Source organism: Phalaenopsis equestris, unplaced genomic scaffold (genome assembly GCF_001263595.1).
Source record: "Phalaenopsis equestris unplaced genomic scaffold, ASM126359v1 Scaffold000095, whole genome shotgun sequence".
NCBI lineage: Eukaryota > Viridiplantae > Streptophyta > Magnoliopsida > Asparagales > Orchidaceae > Phalaenopsis > Phalaenopsis equestris.
In genome coordinates this window covers 264597-289759 of record NW_018164537.1, presented here as the reverse complement: position 1 = coordinate 289759, position 25163 = coordinate 264597, and the positions used below count along the sequence as shown (strand labels likewise).

The following is a 25163-nucleotide window of genomic DNA, read 5'->3' as shown; positions in this document are numbered from 1 at the left end:
GAAATCTCAATTTCATGGAACTACTGGTAGTAATAAATAAATTTCGAGACCGTGAAGTTTTTCTTCCTCGCTGCTCTCTCTCTCTCTCTCTGCGTGAATCTGCGCTATGTTGCCGTCAATGGACAACAACCACAGGGAAGCCATGAAGAAGGAAATAGATTGAACACTGTTGATAAACTGAACTCGTGGAGGAAGCACGATGGTTAAATTGAGGTCAAGAGGCAGTTTGCGGTAGGCAAAGGGTTCTTTTTCTGTCAACTTCAGGGGTTGGATAGGATTAGGGGCGGAAAAGAAAAGAAAAAAAGCTGGAGTTGGCTTCACGGTTTATTCCAAGCTATTCTATGTGGATCTTTAACCTGTTGATTCACTCCACCTTTTCACCTCAGGATATATTCTCTTTTACTTTATTTTTCTGCTTTCATTTTGAAGTTGGAATTTGGTGAAGGATCTTATCAAATTAAGTTTCATTCTTATTTATCCGGAGGAGCTCTGGGTATATTTGATCATATCAGACGAGATTTTGGAGGGCGATGCTTTTGATATGTTTCAGATGAACTGATACAGATCGTCAGTATGATGCAATTCTTTGGTTGTCTGAATAGTTTCATGGCGCGTGCTTTGTTGGACTTCAATTTTCCTCAGCTGGTGATGAAAGCATGAAATAGCTGAGTTATTGATGGGCAGTACAAGCAAGACAATTGTTTGGTTCAGGAGGGACCTGAGGATTGAGGATAACCCAGCCCTGTTTGCTGCGGCGAGGGATGGGGTTACTCTTCCTATTTTCATCTGGTGCCCAAGTGAGGAAGGGAAGTTCTTTCCCGGGCGTTGCTCTAGGTGGTGGTTGAAACAGTCTCTTGCCCACCTTGATCAGTCTTTGAAATCTATTGGGGCACCTCTTTTGTTCATTAGGGCTGAGAGTACTGTCTCTGCTCTAATTCAGTGTGTAACTTCCATTGGGGCCACTAGAGTGGTGTATAATCATCTTTATGGTACGTAATCAATTACCCAATGTTTCCATCATACAAATTCTTTTTGATTCTGCTGCTAGGATTTTACCATCTACCATACTTTGTATTGTTCTTATGTTTATGCTGAAATCACCATTTTTCCTCGCCAGCTCATTATTTTACTATGATCATCTTACTACCGATTTCATGCAACTTCTAATTGCTATGTTGTGTGTTCTTTAGTCTAATGATCGGGGTGATTGTGTGCTCTTCTACGTTGCTTAGTGCGACATCGTGGACTTTTTTTTAGGAGTAGAAGGATTTTGACTTTGACGACAAAGCTACTATTATCAACCAGGATTGAGAAAGAATAATTTTACACAAAGTGAAATTAGAACTCAAACAATGAAATGAATCAAAATAGAAAGTGATGGGCATAAAGAGGCAACTTGAAATTGGAACTCAACTGAGAAATCAAAATAGAAAATTTAAGTAAAGGGCATAAAGAGGGGAACTTGCCAGACAAGTTGAATGGGAAACCTTTGAATAGTCACCTTGTAAGATTATCAAGCATGATGATAGTCTCTACCTATCCATGGGAACATACAACGTAGCATATCCTTTTCATTTTTCATTAAATTTCATGTACTATCATTAATTATTGTCGTTTGCCATAGATTTTTCCATCAATTTGCTTTAACTATGCTTAATTTTGGGAGAACTTGATATTATTCATTTCATTAATGGTGGCTATAATTGTGATAATCACACTCTTTAGTGAAAAAAGAGTCTATCAAGAAGATAGGTTGAACACCTCTTTGTCGGTGTGCCCGAAACTCGTTATGCTTTGTCAATAAGTTTGAGCGTTTCCTAGTAAGTCAGATATTGCCTTTGTTAGCTGACATTAGGTGTGAATGGAATGTCTTATATTGTGGGACATGTGTTAGTCCTTATCAATCTTGAATGTTTGGTATATCTCAATCTCATGTCCTTATGATTTATTTGAAATGTATAATTTATGGGCACAAAGTACCTTTCTACCTCAAACATCTCAACTTATTTGGTCATCATATTCTTTTGATCTAATAATAACATCCTGAAAGATCCCTCAATGATTGCTTTTCTATTGGTTATATATGAAGATCAGTCGTGCCACGACCCGACCCGGTGCTTAGAATTAACTAAGGCAAGAACTGCGGTTGAATGGTATTAACATTTCATTATTCTTTTCACAAAATTTCAGAAATTTTCAATACATATAAATGAGACACTAATCAATAACATACAATAAAATTAAATATAAAAAAAACATCATCATTTGTAGACAATAATCTCAAATCAACATAAAAAGTGCCTCTAAACAAAAGTAAACATTAAAAGATATAAATTTTATTGCACGTTGTGGATTAGTGACCCTTTTATATATATTAAAAGTTTCTGAAATTATGTGAAAAGTAAAATAAAATGTTAATACCGTCCGACCACAATTGTCTTAAATATTGATTTAAAGTTGTGAATGACTTTTTCCAATAACACTATTGTGCTAGCCTTTTGAAGCTTATATTGTTGACCCTTTTTGGTGAGTTAATCATGGATTGCAATGAGATTAATAATCAAGCGACTCCCAACATGAATTTCTTGATTTATAAGGGCTTTTCTACTTCTAACATTGCAACTACCATTGAATGCAAATTCTTGATAAATTAACCAGGATAGATGTATTATTTTCAATCTTAATGAATGATCTTGATGTTCAAGTTGTTGAGCTACTCGCAAAACACAAATAGGAGATCAAGTGACTCTAATTAGAAATTTTCTTTGATAATTTTGATGTTAAAGGCATATATCAGAAAGCCTAAGAAAGATTGAATTATTCAATTTTTCCATCTAAGGAAGGCTTCATTGATTGAACAGAGGATGCCATTCCATCATAAAGAGAGATTCTTGAAGTTAAAATAACATAGTACCAGTTGTTATAGTTTTAGTATGCTCGAGCCATCTAATTTTGGTCCTAGGCATGCATCGGGTTAGTATCCTCTAGTTGAAAATTTAAATGCGATGACTTATATGGAAGGGATATAGAAAAGGATTTTTTTGGTCACATTTGGTGGCTTTTTTGACACTGTTATTTTTAGTGGCCCAAGATCTACGGCTACTTTCTCTAATCATATTAATGGGATTATAACCATTGGTGTGGATTGGAAAATTTACTTGAATTATACTTTATTATTACCTGTACTTGTTTATTGTCTTTTGCTTTGGAATATGGTGATGATCATGAGTTGTTTTGTGACGGAGATAATAGCCTTATGCAAGATTAGAATTTTAATATTTTCCTTTGGGCTTGTTGTTATGAGTCTGTTGTTTTATTTTTATGCTTGTCTCGTTGCAGACTTGTTTAGTTTTAGTATTGTGTTCCAATGTATTTTTAAACCTGGTTTTGGATTCATAGATTTATGGAAATTCAAGTTTATCTTGTATGATTCTTCTGTCACTCTATTTGATTTGACCATCTTGAGATGGAGCATATGTTTGATTTGACCATCTTGAGACATGGCCATAACTTTTGCAATGGTAGCTTTAGTGAATCTCTCTTGAGTTTCTACCTCTCTTAGGTTTTTTATCTTTATAAAAGTAAAAAATAAAAAATAAAAAATAAAGTGAAAATAGGTTCTCGTCTTCCTTCTATATTTCTTTTCAGCTATTAAACTTTTTGCTCTTGAGTTTAACTGTCGTAGAGAGAATCATTGTTACTGACTTTATCTCATGTTTTGTGTCAACAACAATAGAGGCTAGTATGATCAAAAAGACAAAACTGGACCTCATATCGGGCTCTCTAATGTTCGAATGAAGTTTGTTCTTAAGGTTGTGGGCAAGCATGAGTTCCTGAACTCATTCTTTAATTGTTGCATCTGGTTCTATGTTGATCATTTTAGAGATTGTTTATTTTTTTCCTTGCCCCTTCTCTTATTAACATTTTGACTTTAATTATCCTGAATTTTATCTTGCTAATTCTTTTCTTTGTTAATTTTTATGACTTAATGGAATCCTTCAGTTAGTAGACCTTTTTCTATTATTAAAAGAAGATTAGGTTGTTCCTATTTTTCCAATCCTTTTGGGCGAATGATGTTAGTCTTATTGAAATTCTATTCTAGAACAAAAGGGTGGGAGAATAGCTTTCGTTTTTGTGACTTCTAATAGGAATGTGGCCAGTTGCAGCTTCATTGAGCCATGTGTTGATAGATTCTCTGAAATCTTTTCCTGTGGATGTTGGAACCATGGAGACATGAAAGTTTGTTTGACTATTACGTTTGATACACCGAAGTTGTTTGCAGTACAAGTTTGCAATCACTTATTTTCACATTTTTTTTGGTTAAAAGTAATATTTTTTTGTGTATATACTATTTTTCCAATCCTTTTGAGTGTCATGTTTTCATTTAATTTTAATAAATTAAGATCATTTTTTATACATTATGCCCAAGCCTTCCTAGGTCACCACTGCCTTTCCTAACATAAGTTGAATCTGAAACATCTACTCTTTTAATCAGATCATCGAATGGTCGACGTTTAATGTGACCAAACCATCTAAGATGACTTCATGTAATTTTGTCCGTCACTGGAGCTATACCAAACCTATCACGGATATATTCATTTTTGTAATTTGTCTCTAAGTGTAAACCCACTCATCCAACTAAGCATTCTCGTCTCGGTAACACTTAACTTGGTTTTATGCTTCTCTTTTAAAGGCCAACATTAAGCTCCATAGAGCATAGCACGTCTCAACACCATCTTATAAGATTTTCCTTTCAGTCTAAGATGTACTTTTCTATCACGCAATAGGCCCGAAGCATTCCTTCACTTCAACCAATCAAACTTGAATTCTACTAAAAAATCCCCATCTACCAATCAGGAGTACATGAAATCAGACAGAATAAAATCCCAATCTACCAATCAGGAGTACATGAAATCAGACAGAATAAAGAGTTTTCTTCTTTGCAATGCTGCAAAGAAGGAAATATTATATTTGCACGGGTTCTTTCCTTTTAGCTAAATATTTGAATTAGGAATATATATATTATTAAGCTACTAAAATTAAATTGAGCACTTTGTTATGTACCTAAAATAGATTATACAGACTATTATTTATTGAAACGAAAGTAAAGGAAAATGTATTCAACTTTTTTGCTCAAAATAATGACATGGTATCAGAACCACGTCGAATATTTAGAGTCTGAATCTTTGGAGTCTTCAAATTTGCAATTGTTTGTCTTCTTCGACTGAAAATCTTTGAGTCTCGCCGGACTGCTCGTCTGCATTATCTAAACATTTGTCTGCTTCGCCTGGAGAGCTCGTCTGGTTCGCCTAAACCATTGTCTTCCTTGTTTGGACTGCTTGGCTGCCCTGACTGCTTTGTTTGTTCCGCTTGATTGCTTTGGCGGACTCACCTAAACTACTACGATCTCTTCGTCCGCTTCAATTGCCTCAACCACATTTGTTCTCGTCCACTTCGCTCACTTCGTCCGCTTCATCTACTTCATCCGCTTCTGCTTCGGTAGCATCGGTTGTATCTTCGGCTTCGGTATAATCGGCGTATTTCAGCGTCGATATACTTTCTAGATCGTCGCACTCAAGAATCGTAGGCTTCGGCTTTGGCTTCAAACTCTTCTCCTAATTTAAGGGAGTGCACGATTTTTTGAATCTCTTAAGTTGATTTAGATCAACGATTTGGATTTTTTTGGATATCTTAGCTTTCTTTGATTTTTGGTTGGTTGATTTCGATCAACGACGATCAACGACCTTCTTAATCAATTTGTGAACGACAATTATATTTAGAATGTCGTCTGAAATCTTAGTTATCAGATTTATGGGAAATAATTATGTCGCATGGGTATTTAAACTCAGAATGTTCTTAAAAGAGAAGGAGCTTTGAGGTTTCTTCTCCAACTCCTATTAAGGCAAAAGATCTCGGTCAATGGGAAGCAAAGGATGCTCGGATTGTTTCCTGGATCTTGGGATCTATTGAGGCTCATATGGTGAACAATCTACGATCCTTTGGCGCAGTTAAAGAAATGTGAGAATACTTGAAGCTCGTTTACAATCAAGATAATACTTTAAAGAAATGTGGGAATACTTGAAGCTCGTTTACAATCAAGATAATACTGCGAAACGCTTTCAATTGGAACTTGATATGAGTAATTACAGTCAGAGTAATCTTTCAATTGAACAATATTATTCTACCTTTCTAAATTTATGGAGCGAATATACTAGCATTATTTATGTTATGGTGTCAAATGAGAACTTAGTTAGTCTTCATATTCATGAAGAAAGTTGTCGTGATCATTTTTTAATGAAACTCGGATCTGAATTTGAAACTGCTCGGGCTGGGTTGTTGAACAGAGATCTGGTTCCTTGTTTGGATATTTGTTTTGGTGAATTGTTGCGCGAAGAACAAAGATTGGCGACACAAGTTGCTATTAGTACAACAGGTGGATCATCAGAAATAATTAATATGACATATGCTGCTAAGACCAAATGGAATGGACCAGTGCAGTGCTACAGTTGCAAGAAATTTGATCATATTGCACAGAATTATAAAAATAAGTGTTGTACTTATTGAAAGCAAAAAGGACATATTATTACGGAGTGCCCTGCACGACCCCAGAACTGCAAACCACAAGCAATTTATGCCACGGTATCCGACACTCACAATCCTGACTCGACATCCACAGTTGTTGCCAATACTTAATAAGTTGTCACATCAGATATGATTCAACAGATGATTCTCTTCGCTTTTTCTGATCTCTGTCTTCAAGGGAAAGGTAAAACAATTACTTCTGTTTCTTCTCCTTAGTTTGTTGATTCAGGCGTCATAAATCATATGACTGATACTGCTGATTTATTGCATAACCAATGGTCGTACACTGATACTCAACATATTCAGGTTGCTGATGAAAATAATATTTCAATTACGACATTCGATGATATTAATTCCTCTTTCAGACATGTCTTGGTTTCTCCTAAATCATCCACTAACTGAGTCTTTGTTGCTCAAATTGTAGATAATAACTGTGACGTGCATTTTTCTCATGATAGTTGTATTGTGCAGGATCAGGCGTCAGGGAAGGAGATAGCGAAGAGGCCTAACCATTACAATTTACTGTTCCTCGGAATATGACATTTCCTCGGAATATGGCATTAGCTTCTTTAGTTGTTGAGAATAAGGTTGACATCTGAAATAAAAGACTAGGTCACCTAAATGATATGGTGTTGGAGCATTTACTTAAAATGGGTGTTTTTTATTCTACAGATAAGAGTTTAGTAGTTGACTGTTCTGTTTGTAAACTTGAAAAAAGTAAGACATTACCTATTTTTATTTTAGGCAGTTGTGCCAATAAATGTTTTGATATTATTCATAATAATGTTTGAGAATTACACCAGTTATTTCATATGCTCAATATAGATATTTTGTGACATTTATTGATGATTACAGTCGATTTACTTGGATATATTTTTTGCGTTCCAAAGTAAAAAATATTTACTCTATTTCAAAACTTTTTAGCATATATTGAAATTCAGTTCTCTGCTTGCATTAAAACATTACATCTGACAATAGCAGTAAATACATGTCTCATGAGTTTCAAGCATTTCTCCATAACAAATGTATTGTTTCATAGTGTTCATGTCTCTATACACCGCAGCAAAATAGAGCTGTTGAACGGAAGAATCGACATCTATCGGATACAGTGCGCACCTTACTGATAAAATCTTCTGTTCCAACTAAATTTTAGACTAAAGCTTTATCTAGTGCAGTTTATCTCAAGAATCGTTTGCCATCTCAACAATTGAAGTATGATTCTGCCTATTATCTATTTTTTGGAAAACATCCTAATTGTCTATGCTAAATATTTTTGGATGTGTTTGTTTTGTTCATCTACCTGCTCATGAACATCATAAGTTGGTAGCTCAGTCATTACGATGTGCTTTTATGGGATATAGTCATAATCATAAAGGTTTTTTGTGTTATGATTCGATTAATGGTCGATAGCATATTTCTCGGAATGTGATTTTCTATGAACATGAATATTACTTTCAGCATCATGTGTCGACACCGAATACAGTTATACTTCTACAATTTGATATTTTTTTTTCTGATAAACGGTTCAAGCCAGACATTGTCTATATACGACGTCTACCCCCACGACGTCTGCCCCTTCACCTTCAAACCTCCTTGACCCTGATCCAGAAATTGCTCCAATAAGTCTTCGATACGACGTCTACCCCTTCACCTTCAAACCTCCTTGACCCTGATCCAAAAATTGCTCCAATAAGTCTTCGACGATCAACTTGGCGTATCCGTTCTCCAGATAGATATGGTTCTTTTGCAATTTTAACTAATATTATTATGCATACCTCTTACTTTCAGGCTACTAAACAGACTTGTTGGATCAAAATCATGCAAGAGGAACTTCGGGCACTTCAAGACAATCACACTTGGGATATTGTTTCATGTCCTACAGGTGTTAAACTCGTTGGTTTTAAATGGGTTTATTCTCTTAAACTCCGATCTGATGGCTCTCTTGACAGATATAAGGTAAGATTGGTAGCTCTCGACAATCGACAGGAATACGGGATTGATTATGAAGAAACATTTGCACTTGTGGCTAAGATGACAACTGCTCGGATGGTGTTATCTATTACTGCATCTAAAGGCTGGTTCTTAAAGCAGGTGGACGTTAAGAATGCATTCTTACACGGGGATCTCAAAGAAGATGTCTATATGACTTCTCCAGGCTTGTTTTATACACCTTCACATAATGTTTGTAAGCTCAAATGATCCCTATACGGTTTGAAACAGGCTCCACAGGCCTGATTTGAAAAGTTTCACAATACTCTTCTTAGCTTTTCACAATACTCTTCTTAGCTTCTCTTCTTAGCTTCTCTTTCATTCAAAACTAATATGATTCATCATTATTTCTTTGCATTACGAACATGGGAATTATTTTGTTATTAGTCTATGTTGATGATATTGTCATCACAGGATCTGACAATCAGTTGATGTCTCAGATATAGAAACGTCTTCAGAGTTCTTTTCATATGAAGGATTTTGGGTCATTAACTTATTTCTTAGGACTCGATGTTCACTCTTCTCCCGTTGGTATTTTTCTTCATCAACATAACTATACTAAGGGACTCATTGCTTTGGCTGTTCCTTAAGATTATCGCTCTGCTGATACTCTTTTGGAAGTAAATGTCAAATATCAAAAGAATAATAGTGACTTTCTATCTGATCCATCTTTATATCGACAACTTGTTGGGAGTCTCAATTATTTTGACTATTACGCGTCCTGATATTTCATTTGTTGTGCAACAAGTTAGTCAATCTATGCAAGCACATACACATCATTTAGTTGCAGTTCGACATATTGTTCGGTATTTGAAAGGTACTTCTCTTCGTGGTTTGTTCTTTTCTGCGGAGTCTCCTATCACTTTAACAGCTTATTGTGATGTTGATTGGGTTGGTTGTTCTGATACATAATGATCTATTACTGGATGGTGCACGTTTTTTTGCAACTCTTTAATCTCTTGAAAGAGCAAGAAACAAGATCGAGTTTATAAGTCATCTACTGAATCAAAATATCGCGTTATGTCCTCTGCTTGTTCTGAGATCATTTGACTTCGGGGTGTGTTGATTGAGCTCGGTTTTCCTCAGTTTGAGTTTACTTCTCTTCATGCAGATAATAGTAGCGCTATCCAAATTACTCTTAATCCCGTCTGTCATGAGCGCACGAAACACATTGAAGTGGACTGTCATTCCATTCGAGAAGCCTATGAGGATGGTGTTATATATCTTCTTCATATCACTTCTGATCTTCAAACGGCTGATATATTTATTAAGGTTCTTTCTCGACAGCGTCATCAATTTCTTGCAGGCAAATTGATGTTTCTTGATCAGTCAGCATCAATTTGAGGGGGAGGGGATATCAATCAGGAGTAAATGAAATCAGACAAAATAAAATCAGACAAAATAAAGAGTTTTCTTCTTTACAATTCTACAAAGAAGGAACTATTGTATTTGCACGGATTCTTTCCTTTTAGCTGAATATTTTAATTAAAAATATATATTATTAAGCCACCAAAATTAGATTGAGCACTTTATTATGTACCTAAACTAGATTGTACAGACTATTATTTGTTAGAATGAAAGCAAAATAAAAGACATTCAGCCTATTTGCTCAAAATATTGACACATAGCAGGTCTCACCACCATCTTATAAGATTTTCATTTCAGTTTAAGCGGTACTTTTTTATCCCACAATAGGCCCGAAGCATTCCTCTACTTCAACCAACCAACTTGAATTCTACTAAAAAATCCCCATCTATATCACCATCACTTTGAACAATAGACCCAAGATATCTAAAACGTTCACACATTTTAATGATTTGATGACCCATAGTTACAACTCTGTCACTAGAGCTACTACTAATAAGATTACATTCTGTGTATTTAGTTTTAGTTCTACTCAAACGAAGGCCTTTAGACTCCAAAGTAGACCTCCATAATTGAAGTTTTTCATGTTTTTTTTCTCTAGTCTTATCCAAAAGAGGGATATCATTAGCAAAAATTATGGTTTTAGTTCTACTCCTTCATAATGGTTGCATCTAAAATTATAAAAAATCAAATGGCTGACTGGCATGGTTCCTTTATGTTTTAGAAATTGGTTTCTTATTTCCTTTCCGATTATTTGAAATGATGTTTAAGAATTTGAAGGATGACTGCCTCATTGATCCTTTACTGCTTTTGCAATTTTAAATATACTCCGACCATTTCAGGTTTTATATTCCACTGATTTGTAAGTTATTGTATTTTTTATCAACCGTTTTGAAGTATTATTGATATCTGTGTTTCTGAATTGCTTGATGGGTAATTTCAGATCCTGTTTCACTTGTGCGAGATCATGCAGTCAAAAGTCAGCTATTGGATTATGGAATTACAGTGCAGAGTTTTAATGGAGATCTTCTGTATGAGCCATGGGAAGTTTATGATGAAAGTGGGCATGCTTTTACAACATTTAATGAGTTCTGGAACAGGTGCTTGAGCTTGCCAGCTGAACCTGTAGCATTTCTTCCGCCTTGGCGGTTGGTACCACCGTCAGGTAAATTGGGATTCAGTGTATATTAAACTAAAGACTTGCTTGGTTGGCTGTATGAATGTTTGTCAATTTGCTGCATTCATTATTTTGTTCAGTTCTTAAATTTTCACTTAGGACAGCAGATGATGCTCTTACCTTTATTCTTTTATGAGAAATTTGCACATGAATCCCAGTACTGGTGAAAGAAGTCATTAATTAAAATTTATAAGCAAATTCAATAATTTGTCTTCTTTCATAAATATTAGCACTGGCTTATTGTTGTGGAACTTTTATCTAGAATATGTTATTACTCTCTTGAAAGTTGTATTTAGCTCCCTAAGCCCTTCTATTTAATATAAAACAAATAATTCTTTTTTCTTGGTATGGTATTAGAGCAGAATAAACCTTCCCCCCTCTCTCTCTCCTTCTACTGCTAGCTATTTGAGCCCTTAGCCATCTACCGTTGCTCCCATGCACTTGTGCCTGCTACTTGCCTATGCTTTGCTATTGCTGCAACTACTTTTATGTGCTCAGCTGCCTGTACTTTTTCACTTGAGCCCCCTCAACACATGTGCTGACTTGCACAAGCTCCTCTTTTGCACCACGTTGGTTCACTCGAGCTACCCTACCCTAGCCATTACTGCAATTTGCAATTTTACACCCACATCTTCGGAGCCAAGTTGTGGATATTTAAATGCTATTGTATCACTTGCCATCTTTCGCCTGGTTCCCATGGCATGTCATCTCCTACGTCATTTTCCTTTGTCAGCATGGTTGCTTTAACTCTATTTTTTTATCTCCTGTTTTTTCTTGGTGGTGTTAATTGACGGTTCCTTTATTACTGTCTTGAACATAAAAACCTCATCTATCATTTTCAAACCTATCAAACTCAATGGTTTCAATCAATTAGGAAATCCAAAATCAAGAATTGAAATTTTTGTCTTAGTGCAGCGAGACATGAGCCTTGACATGAAAAAAAAGATTATAAAATTTAAAGTAATTCATAAATATGATATAAACATTAAACATTAATTATTACTTAATCATCAAGATAAAGATATAAACCATAAATATAATTTTAAGTACTAATATAAAATGAAAGCTTTAAATGAGATTCAATCTAAAAACTCACTTAAAAATTTAAATACGACATGATGATCATGATCCATCCTAGTCTCATTTCATTTTTATCATCTTCTGAGGAGTCATCATATTAATTATTCTATTATTCTCTGATTTTGTGTTGTTGGCATATCTAACATTTCATCAATCATTATATTTTTATGCTTACTCCTTGAATCAATTAACAAAAAGTTTAATATATTTTAAATAAAACAACAATTTGTGACATAACTGAGCAATCCATCATATTTCAATTATCTTTTGACTATTTTGAAGCTCCGACTTGATTTTGCTTATTCCTTTTAAATGATTGTAAAGTACAACTTGCTCTGAATTCAGTTGCATTTTCATTATTAGATGGTTCTTTTTTCATCATAAACTTCAAATCTTTCACTATTTTTTTATATTATATGTTTATCATTAGATGGTACATCATTAATAACTAGAAGATCCATTCCATCATTAGTTCTTTTTTTTTTTAACTTAGGTGTCTTTCTTTCAAATTTATATTAAACATGCCATAAACCAAGTCATCAATTTGTTCTACAACAAATTAATTAATTCTCTTTATATGTGCTTTGTTGAACTTGATCAAATTAAATTCACATGTAGAAGTCGAATAAGACTAAGAATCTTTATTGCAATTGCTTCAAATTCAAATTATGCTCATCAACGTTCTAAAGGAGGATAAAAAACATGATTAATATTTACAAAAGTAAAGTGTTAAAGCAATAACTTTTAGATATAAAATAATAAATGTATTCACATTTGCTTGTAACTGCATATTCACTTGTTTAATCAAATATTATTGTTGGAAGCAAATACGCAGTTACAAGTAAACACGCTTGAAAGAAAAAATACAACACGCACGACATGCGATCTTACGTTAGGGCGGATCCCGGGTGATCGTGGTGATTTGGGGGCTTGGCGAGTTGGCTGCAAGGTAGGGAAGGGGTTTCCTTGCTGTGGAAGAGGGACGGCAACAATTATGGGCTACTGGAACAGCAGTGCAGTAAGGAATGGCAGTTCAAATAGCAGCAGTTTGTTGTTTGGACCAGTTGGACAGCATGAAAACAATGAAGGCAAGGCATTGTGTGTTGTGACAGCAAGGATGGAGGACTAGAACGGAGATGGACGCAGGTATGGGGTTGTTGGAACACTATGGGCTGTTCGAAACAGCAAGAGAGAGGGCTGGTAGCAGATTTAGAAGGAGGAAAGTAGGGATTGTGGAAGGAAGGTGGCTGGAAAGAGGGGAACTGCAGAAAAGAACAGCAACGACAGCTGTCCGAGGCAGCTGCAGTGAGGAAAGAGACGTGGCAGCGAAGTGCGGGGTGCAGGCAAGGAAAGGTCAAGGATAAATATTCCCTCTGGAACGAGCTACAGCCGGAGCACCCATCGACCCTTGGAAGAAGGTCACTATCTTAAACGAGTTACAACCGGAGCACCTTCTCACCTTCGAATGGAACCCTAAAAGGGGAACATCGGATGCCAGTGACTATCCTAATAGAAACTTGAGCCAAAAACTAAATCTAGAAAATCAGGAATACAATAATAAGAGGATAACTAGGATTGGCCCAATAGGATCGACCGACTCCTCGGAACGGAGAAAACTTGGCCTTTCTCAATATTGTCAACTCAAGAAGTATTCTATATCTGACAAGCCTGAATCTCTCTTATTTGGGGTTGCTCTGTGTCTAATATCGGCTCCGCAAACTCGTGACCCTTTTAGACATCCAATATAAGTCTTGTTGATGCTCCTCTCAATACCTGCAACATGGCAGGTCTAGGCACCATAATCTCATACGCTGCATAAATGCCCTTATCTCAAACTTACTACCCTCTAGAACAGCTTTTGTCAACTCAATTGTAATCTCTCTTGGGTACAACTAGAATTGTTGACATTTTCCTCATCGGTTGGAAGTTGAGAATTCTCTCTGAATCTTCATATTCTCTTGGATTACTATTTATTTCTGTAACTGCTTCTTGATCAGTTAAAGAGGTCATTCATCCAATTGTGCTGTCTAATTTGATTTGCCCAAATCCGTGACACTTGAAACACCTCCTAGCTGGGTTGGATTTGATTATGTGGATTGGCTTCAACTATTCACTCTAAATTAGTTTCTCCTCATTCGGGGGCTTAGATGTTTCCCTTGGCGTGCTCTTGTGACTCTATCCTAGAGTTGAACTGTCTGTAAGGTATGGTTGTCATCCAGTGATGTTGCCTCTCCACTTTTGAAGTTAGGGTGTGAATATCTAGTCTATAGTGAGCTAGTAGGCACTGGCGTTGTACCTCACCTTTCATTTTGGATCAAGTAGTGATCTTGTTTTGTCCCTCACACTAGTGTAGGTATTTCAAATTTTGCCACCAAAATAATGCACTCTTTTTTAACTTGCTGGCAGCTAATTTCGCCATTCCGTTTGTGGGACGTTCTGACAGTCAAAGAAACATTCCAAAGTCCAAAGCCACTTGATAAACTCATCTAGGTCTATGTGGCTATTGAAATATGACAAATCTATCTTTGTTTCAAAATTTTGGCTTCTCAGATATTTTAGGTCACATCTTTGATTTAGAGGTTTTTTATCCCTGGAATCCGCATGGCGGAAGAGATTCACTCCATTACTTTAATCTAGCAAGTCATCATTGTGGCTATGAGTGACCCATCCGGATTGCCTCCTCTCGAAGATGGGAATCCCCTATTGTAGTTGGTGGATTTTCCACTACATATCTCTCCCAGAAATTTTATGGATTCCTCTTAGTAAATTTCTCATATATGTCGTCGTTTCATTTCCCCTCGATACGACTTCCGACGATTATCTCCTTGGCGGCGTGGTTGGTTTTGGATGTCAGGTGGAAGGAGGTATGTAAGAGTAATATAGAGTGAGAAAAAAAAATTGTGTGGAGAGGTTTGGGTATGGTGGATGCTAGAAACTCTAGGATAGGACTAGGGTTAGGCTAACTCTGATATCAAATGATACCAGAGTTAATTCAAACAACAATAGGAAATCAAATATTATTACTGGAAGCAAATTTGCGGTTACAATCAAACACACTTGAAATGGAAAATACAAAATACTATACACACAAACTTCTGTTAGGGTGGATTCTGAGTGATAGTGGTGACGATTAGGGGGATTAGTGAGGTGGAGACAAGGTAGGGAAGAAATGATTAGGGATAAATACTCACTTGACATTTGGAAGATGGTCATTATCTCGGACAAGTTACAGCCTGAACACCTCGTCTTTGGATACAACCCTAGAAGGAGAACATCAGATGCTGGCGGCTATCCTAACAGAAATCTTAGCTGAAAACTAAATCTAGAACATCAGAAATACAAATATGTTAGAAATTACTAGGAATTGATTTATTTCCTTTTCTATTATTTCCTATTTTATGTCTTCCCTATTTTATGTATTTCATTTTATCTCCGAGTAGTTATTAGGAATTGATTAATTGTAATCTTGCAGATATAAGTATTATGTCATTTCTGTTTTAGGGTTCATGTAAGTCGTATTTATACCCGCCTTTTTTATCAATACATGTTGGAATGTTCTCCTATTACGACTACACATCCCATATTATCCAATTTGACTGTTAGCATCTTCCTCCTAGAGAGCTTTTTGATCTCCACGTACCCATTGCCCTTTATTCTCTGTCTTTTGTTATTTTGCCTTTGTATTTGCCATTGGCCTCTGTTCCTAGGACTTATCATGATGCACTACAAAATCTTTGGTGGGAACATATAATGAAAACTGAAATGATTGCTTTGTCAAATCCGCATAGTTTGGTCACGCTGCTTCTTAGTATTAAGAGATTCCCAAGTGCTTAGTTTACTCCTCCAAATTTCATCTTATGGTTTTGTTAATAAAGACAAGGCTATCTAGTTGCAAAAGATTTAAATCTATGGGATTGATTACTTTGTGAACTTCTCCTCAGTTGCTTGGCTAACTTATACAAATTCTGGTATCTATTGCTATCAATCAAGGTTAGTCATTGTTGCAAATAGATGTGATTTTTATGAAGATTTCATTGAAATCATTTATATAGAAAAACCGCCATGGTATGTTGCTTGGGGACATTCTAGAGTAAGTATGCTTAACAGAGCTATTTATATGCTACATGACAGCCCCTGAGTTTCGTTTCACAAATTTAGCAAAGTTGTTGCTGAAATTGAGGTTTTTAGATCACCCATTTCTATCAGACAAACTTCTTTTGGTTTTGTATTTTGGTAATCTATATAAATAGCAAGCATTTTACTTGTAGGAACGATAAGAAATAGATCATTTAATTAGAACACAATATTCAAAGATATTTTTTGGTCAAAGATGTGGATCATCCCAAATGCTTTTTGGGAATAAAATTTTCTTATAGCATAGGAGTGTTATTGTCTCAAAGAAAAGAGGACACCTTGAGGGAATTGATCACTTAGTTTGCATATGTAGTGACACTCATTGACCGTCAATTTTTTTTTAATAAAGAGGGAAGTATTGAGATGCTGCTCGTTATTGTAGGTTCATTAATAAGTTGATCTGTCATATTGTCAACAGCCCTAATGCCTTTGTTGGAGGAGTTCTGTACATAAAATTGTCAAACAAAAATATTGGGAAGCTATTTTATGTATCCTTACGTATGTCCAAAAGTCTTTAGGAATAGGAAAAGGACTACTATAATTGAGAATGGATTGGCTGCAAATAGAAAATTCACTTGTAACTATTCATATTTGTTGGAGGTTACTTTATTGCATGGAAGATTAAGTAACAAAATGGGGTGGTCAGATCATAAGTTGTGGTAGAATACAGAGCTATTATACACTCTACATGTGAAATGGCTTGTGGCTCGAGAAAATTTAATTTTCAAATTGCACAATCTTGGTTCTTAAATTATGACAGTTGTGTTGTTTTATATACTGCCAGTAATTGTATAATCCATGAAAGAATCAAACACTTTATTGATTGTCACTTTTTTGCAATGCATTGCTATCAAAGATCATGCTCAAGCTTCAGCTTAGAATAGCTAGTATATATATTTACCAAGGCTTTGTGTCTATTTTGGTTTTCCAAACTATATAACAAGCTGGAGCTTATTGATATACATTGGTTGAGGGGGAGTATCTTGCTAGCATATTGTTGAAAAATATCTTATTTAGCGGACTATTTTTATTTCATTATTCCTCTGCACAACGTATTCAGTTCCCTTATGATAAGGGAGCCTCCCATTGAGTAAGACAACTTTGTCCATTACAGTAAACAAGAGTAATTAGAATAGATAGAACTCTGCTATTGATGTCTTGGTTTATAAATCAAACAGGAATGACCTCATTGCTACTCAAGCACTTGTTTACAGTTTTTTCAAACCGTGAATCAATTTTGAAACCTTAGGCACTAATGAATAGACGTTCAGACCAAGTTCTATTTGTTAGCTGTTCCACATCCGGTTTATTCTCCTACATTCTATAAATAGTACTTCAATAAATGATTTCTTATCAATCTATGTTCAGAATTCCTTGGCAGGGAGGGATATGCTTTCGTTACTGATTTGAATTTGCATATCAGGGATTGAAAGCATTGAAAGTTGTTCTATTGATGAATTGGGCCTTGAAAAGGAATCTGAGAAGACCAGCAATGCGTTGCTCAGTAGGGGATGGTCCCCAGGTTGGAGCAATGCAGACAAAGTGTTATCTGAATTTGCTGAGAAAAATTTATTAGACTATTCAAAGAATAGGATGAAGCTTGAAGGCACAAATACCTCCTTGCTCTCACCTTACCTTCATTTTGGTGAGATCAGTGTAAGAAAAATTTACCAAACTGTGAGAATGAAGCAGATACTGTGGACAAAAGGGAAGTCCGATGCAGTGGACAGTGTCAACTTTTTTCTCCGATCTATTGGTCTTCGTGAATATTCACGATATCTATGTTTTAATTTCCCCTTCACTCACGAAATATCATTATTAGGGAATTTGAAGCACTACCCATGGCGTGCGGATCAGGAACAGTTTAAGTCTTGGAGGCAGGGGAGGACAGGGTATCCGTTAGTTGATGCAGGCATGAGGGAGCTCTGGGCAACCGGCTGGATACATAACCGAACTAGAGTTATAGTTGCGAGCTTCTTCGTCAAGTTTCTTCAACTTCCATGGACATGGGGAATGAAATATTTTTGGGACACACTCTTGGATGCTGACCTGGAAAGTGACATCCTTGGATGGCAATACATATCTGGTAGCTTACCAGATGGTCATGAGCTCATTAGACTTGACAGTCCAGAGGTTAGTTCTATCTATTGCAAAATTTTTATTATAATCTCCTCGTGGTTCCATTTATGATAAGTTTGAATGTTATTAGATCTTTGATCTTTCAAGTGGCATTATCAATTCATATATCATATTAAATGATTGGGTATACTTTGAGATACTGGGAACTTAGCCTTGGCAAGCAAGCCCACAATATTGGTTTCTCTTCTTGATCCTTATTAGGATTTAAAATGAGTCCTTTAGATCTTCATTTCTAGTGCTTGCTTGAGCCTATGTAGAAATTTCATTAATACCTCTCCGGCCTGAATAATCTCAAACCCAATCTACTTGTTTTTGCTCATTTGTTGGAGAGAAGGGGTGGTGGTTGCCCAACACTCATTTGCTTTCTCCTACCTCCTCTACCCAACCCAACTTCACTCTTCTCTCATTCATTTCTACCCTTTGTAACTTCATTAGACTACCCATTCATCAAAGCCCTACTACACCTCTTTCTCTCCTTTTCCCTCTCCTTTTTCTTTACGTCTTGAACTCTCTAAATGAAAACCATGAGGATGTGGTCCTCTCCTCATCTGACTTACCATTGCCCTCTTTGCAACAATTGCCCGCCTATCTAAATGATTAAGGAACACTCTATTTCTCATCTCTTCGCCATCTTGAAACTATCTACAACTCTCTTCCTTAACCCAATTATTTGTCGGGGCAGTACAAGACAACTCATCAAGGCTCTCTCTCTCTCTCTCTCTCTCTCTTAATACACATGCACTAGTGATCTCTTGCTCTAGATGCTCCATAATGGACATCGTAGAGGGTAAATTGTTGGGGTACATCTAACATGCAATATGCAAAATAAAATTCTCTCTCTCTCTCTCTCTCTCTATCTTTGATTTTTTCTGTCCACTTGAGTCTAATTTTTTAAATTATTAAATTTGAAACTTTAATTTTCAAGTAAAAACTCATTTCAAATAATTCAAAGGTATCAGATTATCAATGGAAGTAGGTCACTTTGGCCTCTCAAGTAATTTTTACTGTTTAGGTGGCATTTGGATGTGTTTGTGATACAAACCAAAACAATTTTTTACAGAATTTAGGGCAAGAAATAATTTATTTCATCAAAACAAAGCAACACAACAACAACAACAACAACAACAAAGCCTTAATCCCACTACGTGGGGTCGGCTACATGAATCCTTTTTCTCCATTGCGTCCTATTTAGTGTCATATTTTCATTTAGTTCTAGTAAATTAAGATCATTTTTAATACAATAAGCCCAAGTCTTCCTAGGTCTACCTCTGCCTTTCTTAACACAAGTCGAATTTAAAGCATCTACTCTCCTAATCGGATCATCTAATGGTCGACGTTTAATATGACCAAACCATCTAAGACGACTTTCTCTAATTTTGTCTGTCACAGGAGCAACACAACACGAATACATAAAGTTAAGCACCTCCAATTCGAGAGGTAGGCGATCTCTCCCAATACTTATAATTCGAGAGGTATGTGATTTCTCCCAAAACCTAAATCAGAGACTCAAGTCAACAATCTCTTGCATAATCTTAAATCTAAACATATTAGCCTTATTTATATCCCACAATAAAAAATAATAAATTATTAAATTGTCCTTTTTGGCTTCGGCGTAATAATAATCACCTCCCAAAAAAATATTGTCCTTAAGGTGAGAAAAAAATTTGTTGTTAGATCAAGTTGTTTAGCTCTCACGTGGCATCCTCATCTGTCAGTCCTTTCATTTTAATCAGAAAGTCATAGTGACTCCCACGAGTTCAAAATGCAGTCTTGTGCACATCCTTCAACTACATCCAAATATTTTGGTACCCTAACTTCAAATCAATCTCGGAGAATATTGCAACTTCAAACAACTCTTACAATAGCCCATTGATTGCCTTAATCTCTGTCAACTTTGTATGATGTGTCTCTTCCATATTGTACGATTTGATCCAGAATCATTCCAGTGAGAGCTCGTGTTGTTGTTTGTCAAGGGACGCTGAAAGAGCTCTCACCACAATAGGTTGTGTTTGAAAATATTACATTGTATTACACCTTTTGTAAAAGATTTGGGCATAAGTATTCTGATTGCTTCAATGTTCATCCAAACTTGAGAATATCACTTCTTATTGATTCTAACAATTAGCTAAAAGTTGGAATTGCATTCTTATTTCAGTCATGCTTAATATAGCTATCAATAATATATAGTGGTGGAACTCAAGTCGGGTTAAATTTTGCCCATATTGACTCTCTTCAGTTCAATTATTAGTGGAACTAGAACTAATACAAATTACTTGAGAAGCAAATCATGATCGAAGAATAACTATTCTGCCTTGCTTCTTGCTCCACTTTGTTTGGTATGATTTTGGTTCATTTCTTGGGTTCAATTAGACCTGTAGGCTCGACTTTATTCTAAGTTTAATTTTGTACAATTTAGGGAAGAAATATGCTTCAATTTTGGCTTATAACCTCAAAATAAAAAAAATAAAAAACCTCTAACTCGATCTCAGCAACAAAGCAATTTAAAATCAGCTAAACGTCATTAGATTATCTTGCATGATAGTAAATATTTATGCTTTAAATAATTTGCATCCTATAAGATAAGATAATAAGGTATCACATTAAACAATGTAAAACAAACATTTTTGTAGCAAAATTTATTGAGGTTACAATTGGGTATTTGACTCTTCCATCTGATTCTCCGAAAGATAATTTTAATACTTTAAAGTTTTGTTTTGAATAGTACTACAGGTTACCTGACCCATTATGCCATTTCTACTTGTTTTAGGAGTCAACATCGAACCATGAATTGTGCGAATCAACCGAAATTGATCAGTTAGTTTCCTGTCTGGTCAAATCCTTAGTTCTTTAGAATTTTTTAACGCCATCCCAATAGCATTTGAAACCATATAATATCATCAACTCCCCTCAATGCTCCCTTCCTACACACTTTCCCTCTCACATTCCCTGCCCTCGAGTGTTCATTCATTTTTAAATATGACAGGATAATACTTTAGGAATCCGAGACAATTTAATTCAAATCATTCTATTTCTGAATCATAAATTTTCTTGAATCTATGAAACTGGATATATTACGATGCTTTTAATCACTCAAAAAATATCTTTTTTTTTTTTTTTCTGTTTTTCTCATCATTCATTCCATTGAGAATCAGGAGCAGGGTATGAAATTTGATCCAAATGGGGAATACATAAGAAATTGGATTCCAGAACTTGCAAGGCTGCCCACTCAATGGATACATCATCCATGGGATGCTCCAACATCCATACTAAAGGCTGCTGGGGTCGACTTGGGATCAAACTACCCAAAACCAATCGTGGAGATCAATACCGTGAGAGAATGGCTCTACGATTCGTTGTCCGTTATGTGGGAACTTGATCGAGCCGCGAAAGCCGAAAGCTTCAACAGTTCTTGTGAAGTCTTTGCTGACAATGCCAAGACGCAAACTTTCGATATTCCGAAAGTGGTCGTTAAGAAAGAAATTTCAGACATCACATCATCTCTTGATCAAAGAGTGCCATCGATGCTTAATATTGATGGAACTTGTGACGAAAAGAGGAGTGGAAATATAGATTATGTTGCGAGAAAGGAAATTGAATTTGAGCGTCGTAAGGAGAAGGGAAATGTTGGTGAGGATGAAGATTTGAGATCTACTGCAGAATCCTCATCGGCTAAGAAAAGAAGCCTCAATGAGGCCCAGTTTTCTGAGGCAATGCCATGCTATTCTGAATCAGACAGTAAAATTCAATGCGGATATGATGCTTTCAAGCCACAATTTTTGAGAGGTTCGCCATCAACACTGCCAGAGCATAAAGATTATGTCACAGAAGCACAGGTATGCTAATATTTACGAATTTCGATGTTTTAAGTAGGTTCATGTAAAAAATAAATAAATAAATAATAAAAAACTGTCCTTTAAGCCCTTTGAAATCTGCTAATTACAAATTTACCAATGTTTGAGATCTTTCTCTTTTTTTTTTTGCTTTTTTTTTTGTAAATATATTTGTTTGGCGTATTTTTAAAGTTCTTTTAATTTTTATTGTAAAAATTAAAACTTGTTTATAAAAGCACCCAAAATGACTTTAAGTTGTTTTATATGTTTTTAAAAGCAACTAAACATGGTTTAACCTACTAAAAATGTTTTTATTTCAAATTAAAACATTAACAAAATAAATGAAAAATTAAAAATTAAAAATAAAACTGATTGTAAATGGCCTTAAAATTATCTTTTAACACCTGTAAGATGAGCTATGTTTTACTCGGTAAACATTTGTTTGCTTAAACTTGAGGAAAAAGAAATTTACTTTGAAGGATTGTTAAAATATTCTGATGCGTCATTTGGTGTGTTTAGGAAGAAAGATCGTCTTCAAACTCCACTTAGTGTAAAGTTTTCGATTTCACACATTAGTGAAAGTAAAATAGTGGAATTATGATTTTACCCTTATCATCCTTTTATTATTGAATTGCAGAGTCAAATTTTATGATTAATTTGTAGACTTTGGCATTATTTTTGGCCTAAATTTTAGCCCTCCAATGCATTACTAATTTCTACTTTAAGTTAGTATTTTTATTGAATCTCTTATTTTTGTCTTTTAGAATGAAGAGGCTGACGCTGAGAGCAGCAAAGAGAGCCTGAGATCAAGCAAGAGACCTGCTTAATTTAGGAGAATAAAATAAATTTATCAGATAATCCTTTTATCTCAATGATCTTATAATCCCATAGAACGTTGGGTTTCTAATTGTTATGTTCATGTTTAGCAAATTTTCTTTCAAATAAAGTTTTGCGAGAATTGAAATGTTGGTGTATATCTTTTTGTATTTTATTTTTGTTTATACTTTTTAATGTATAAATGGTGGTGGTGCTTATAATTTGTAGTTCTTAGAGATGTAGGACATGTCCCCTCTATTATGCTTCAGGGGTGTTTTGGATATATGGTTTTTTATTTTTTTATTAGGTTCTATGTTCCACATCTTTGTTTTTAGGAAAGTGTCAAAATAGTCTCCCACTATTTATATGAGGCCCTTTTAATCCAAAAGTTTATAGAAGTGCAAAAATAGTATCCAAACTGTATTAATTGAGGTTGAAATAATTATCTTAGAGTATTATTAGAGCTCAATTTTAAAACTGCGGTGAAATAGTTTTTTGGAGAATAGTGTCACCTAAAATTTATAAATTCATCTGCATTAACTTGTTTCCTAAAGCAATAAAGTACTATTTTAATTATTCGGAAGTTGGCAATTTATCTTTTTTTTTATTATTATTAAAGAAGTGCTCTGTTTAGTTCTTTTTATTAGAATGAATTACCTTGCTAAATTTGTTTTGAGATAAGTGAAATGAAATAACAATTTCTTTTGAATTCCCTGAATTAATGACCTTCGAGCTTGATCTCTCTGATTAGGGAGAGGATGTTGCATCCGGACTTTAGTGAAAATTTGTCACGTGGGAAGTGAGCTCAATTGTAATACATTGGTTATGGGTGATTTTTAAAATACGTGAGGCTCATTTGTCACGTGGTAAATTATCACTGGACTCCGGACGCAAATTTGTACCTAGAGTCCGGATACAAATTTTTTTCTAATTTGGAGTGTTTCCTGAGCTTCAGTTCTCTGAAATGGGCGAGTGTACTTTTAAGTTTGGCTTATTAGAATTAGGGGAATGAGAAATATAACCTTAAACTCAAAATCTACCAACTTAACTAAAATAAATAAAAGAATAGCATAGAGGAGAAAGACTTCTCAGATGATGAATGAAATTAATCTTCAGAGTTTATTCCATGCTAGTGTGGAGATATAAAAATAAGCTTCATATGATGATGTTGATAAGCAGTGCAGCACTTTCATATAAATATTACATTATGCGTGCACACAACACCAAACAATGGCTTAGGTTGCCTCTCAACAACTCTTAGTTGCTTAGTTTGTAGTTCTCAGGCTAACTATGTGAAATTCTTTGTTTAACATTTTCCACTTGATTAAATTTTCTTCCTATTAATTCATGATCATTCTCTCAACATACTTATTTCACTAGGGAGTTCTTTATATCATCAAATTGCAATCTTACCTTATTTCCTAAATTTCATTTTAATATTTTTTGCAATTTATCCATCTCAATCTACAACAATCTTCAGGAGAATATGTAGAAGCTTGAATTGAATCATGAATTTAAAAAGCATTTCTTCGTATTGTCCTCTTACATTAACTCCTCTTTTTGTAGATCTTTATCCACCCTTTTTGTAAGGAACTATACAATTATGAATACATTCCTTTCTCAACGAGCATTGCCGGCGACCATCCCACCGACCATCTCCTCCTAAGAACACCTACACATCTCTCTCCTTTATTTCTTTCTCTAAAATAAGAGAAACATCCACTTCTCTCAATCTCTCTCTCCCTCCACTTCTCTCACCATTATTTCTCTCTCTAAACAAAGAAAGATCTCCATCTATGTTTTCTTCTCTAGAGCTCTTGAAGCTGGGTTAGCTTTTCTTCATTGAAAATTTTTTTTTCTTTCCTTTCTCCTCACCTCTCACTTGCAATCTTGCCAACAACTCCAGATTCTATAAGTTTCTGACATCATTTGAATCCAACAAAATTATACTTTTAACAGATTAAAGAGAGATGAAAGATGGATTGTATATTTGTATTTATCGTTATTGTGAAAATATACAGAAATAGAAACAAATTAAAAAGATAGAACTA

The 25163-nt window shown here is 35.1% G+C and overlaps 1 protein-coding gene across 2 annotated transcripts; it reads left to right on the top strand.

The window, feature by feature from the left end:
• The first annotated feature begins 42 nt into the window (after positions 1-42).
• On the top strand, positions 43-23523 carry LOC110020374 (cryptochrome-1). 2 transcript variants are annotated; one of them, XM_020718455.1, is made up of 5 exons: positions 43-989; positions 10880-11101; positions 17751-18460; positions 21625-22299; positions 23061-23523. In XM_020718455.1, exons 1-5 carry the CDS (start codon positions 677-679, stop codon positions 23121-23123), a joined length of 1983 nt encoding a protein of 660 aa, XP_020574114.1. In that variant the 5' UTR covers positions 43-676; the 3' UTR covers positions 23124-23523. The 2 variants fall into 2 exon arrangements, with proteins under 2 accessions (XP_020574114.1, XP_020574113.1); XM_020718454.1 differs by having other exon boundaries at positions 21619-22299; positions 23061-23522.
• Positions 23524-25163: the final 1640 nt, after the last annotated feature.

Excerpts from the sequence above, each read along its gene's own strand:
- LOC110020374 (XM_020718454.1), top strand. The coding sequence starts at position 677 with ATGGGCAGTACAAGCAAGACAATTGTTTGGTTCAGGAGGGACCTGAGG. Across the intron at positions 11,102-17,750 it reads GCGGTTGGTACCACCGTCAG|GGATTGAAAGCATTGAAAGT; the intron begins GTAAATTGGGAT and ends TTTGCATATCAG. Across the intron at positions 22,300-23,060 it reads ATTATGTCACAGAAGCACAG|AATGAAGAGGCTGACGCTGA; the intron begins GTATGCTAATAT and ends TTTGTCTTTTAG.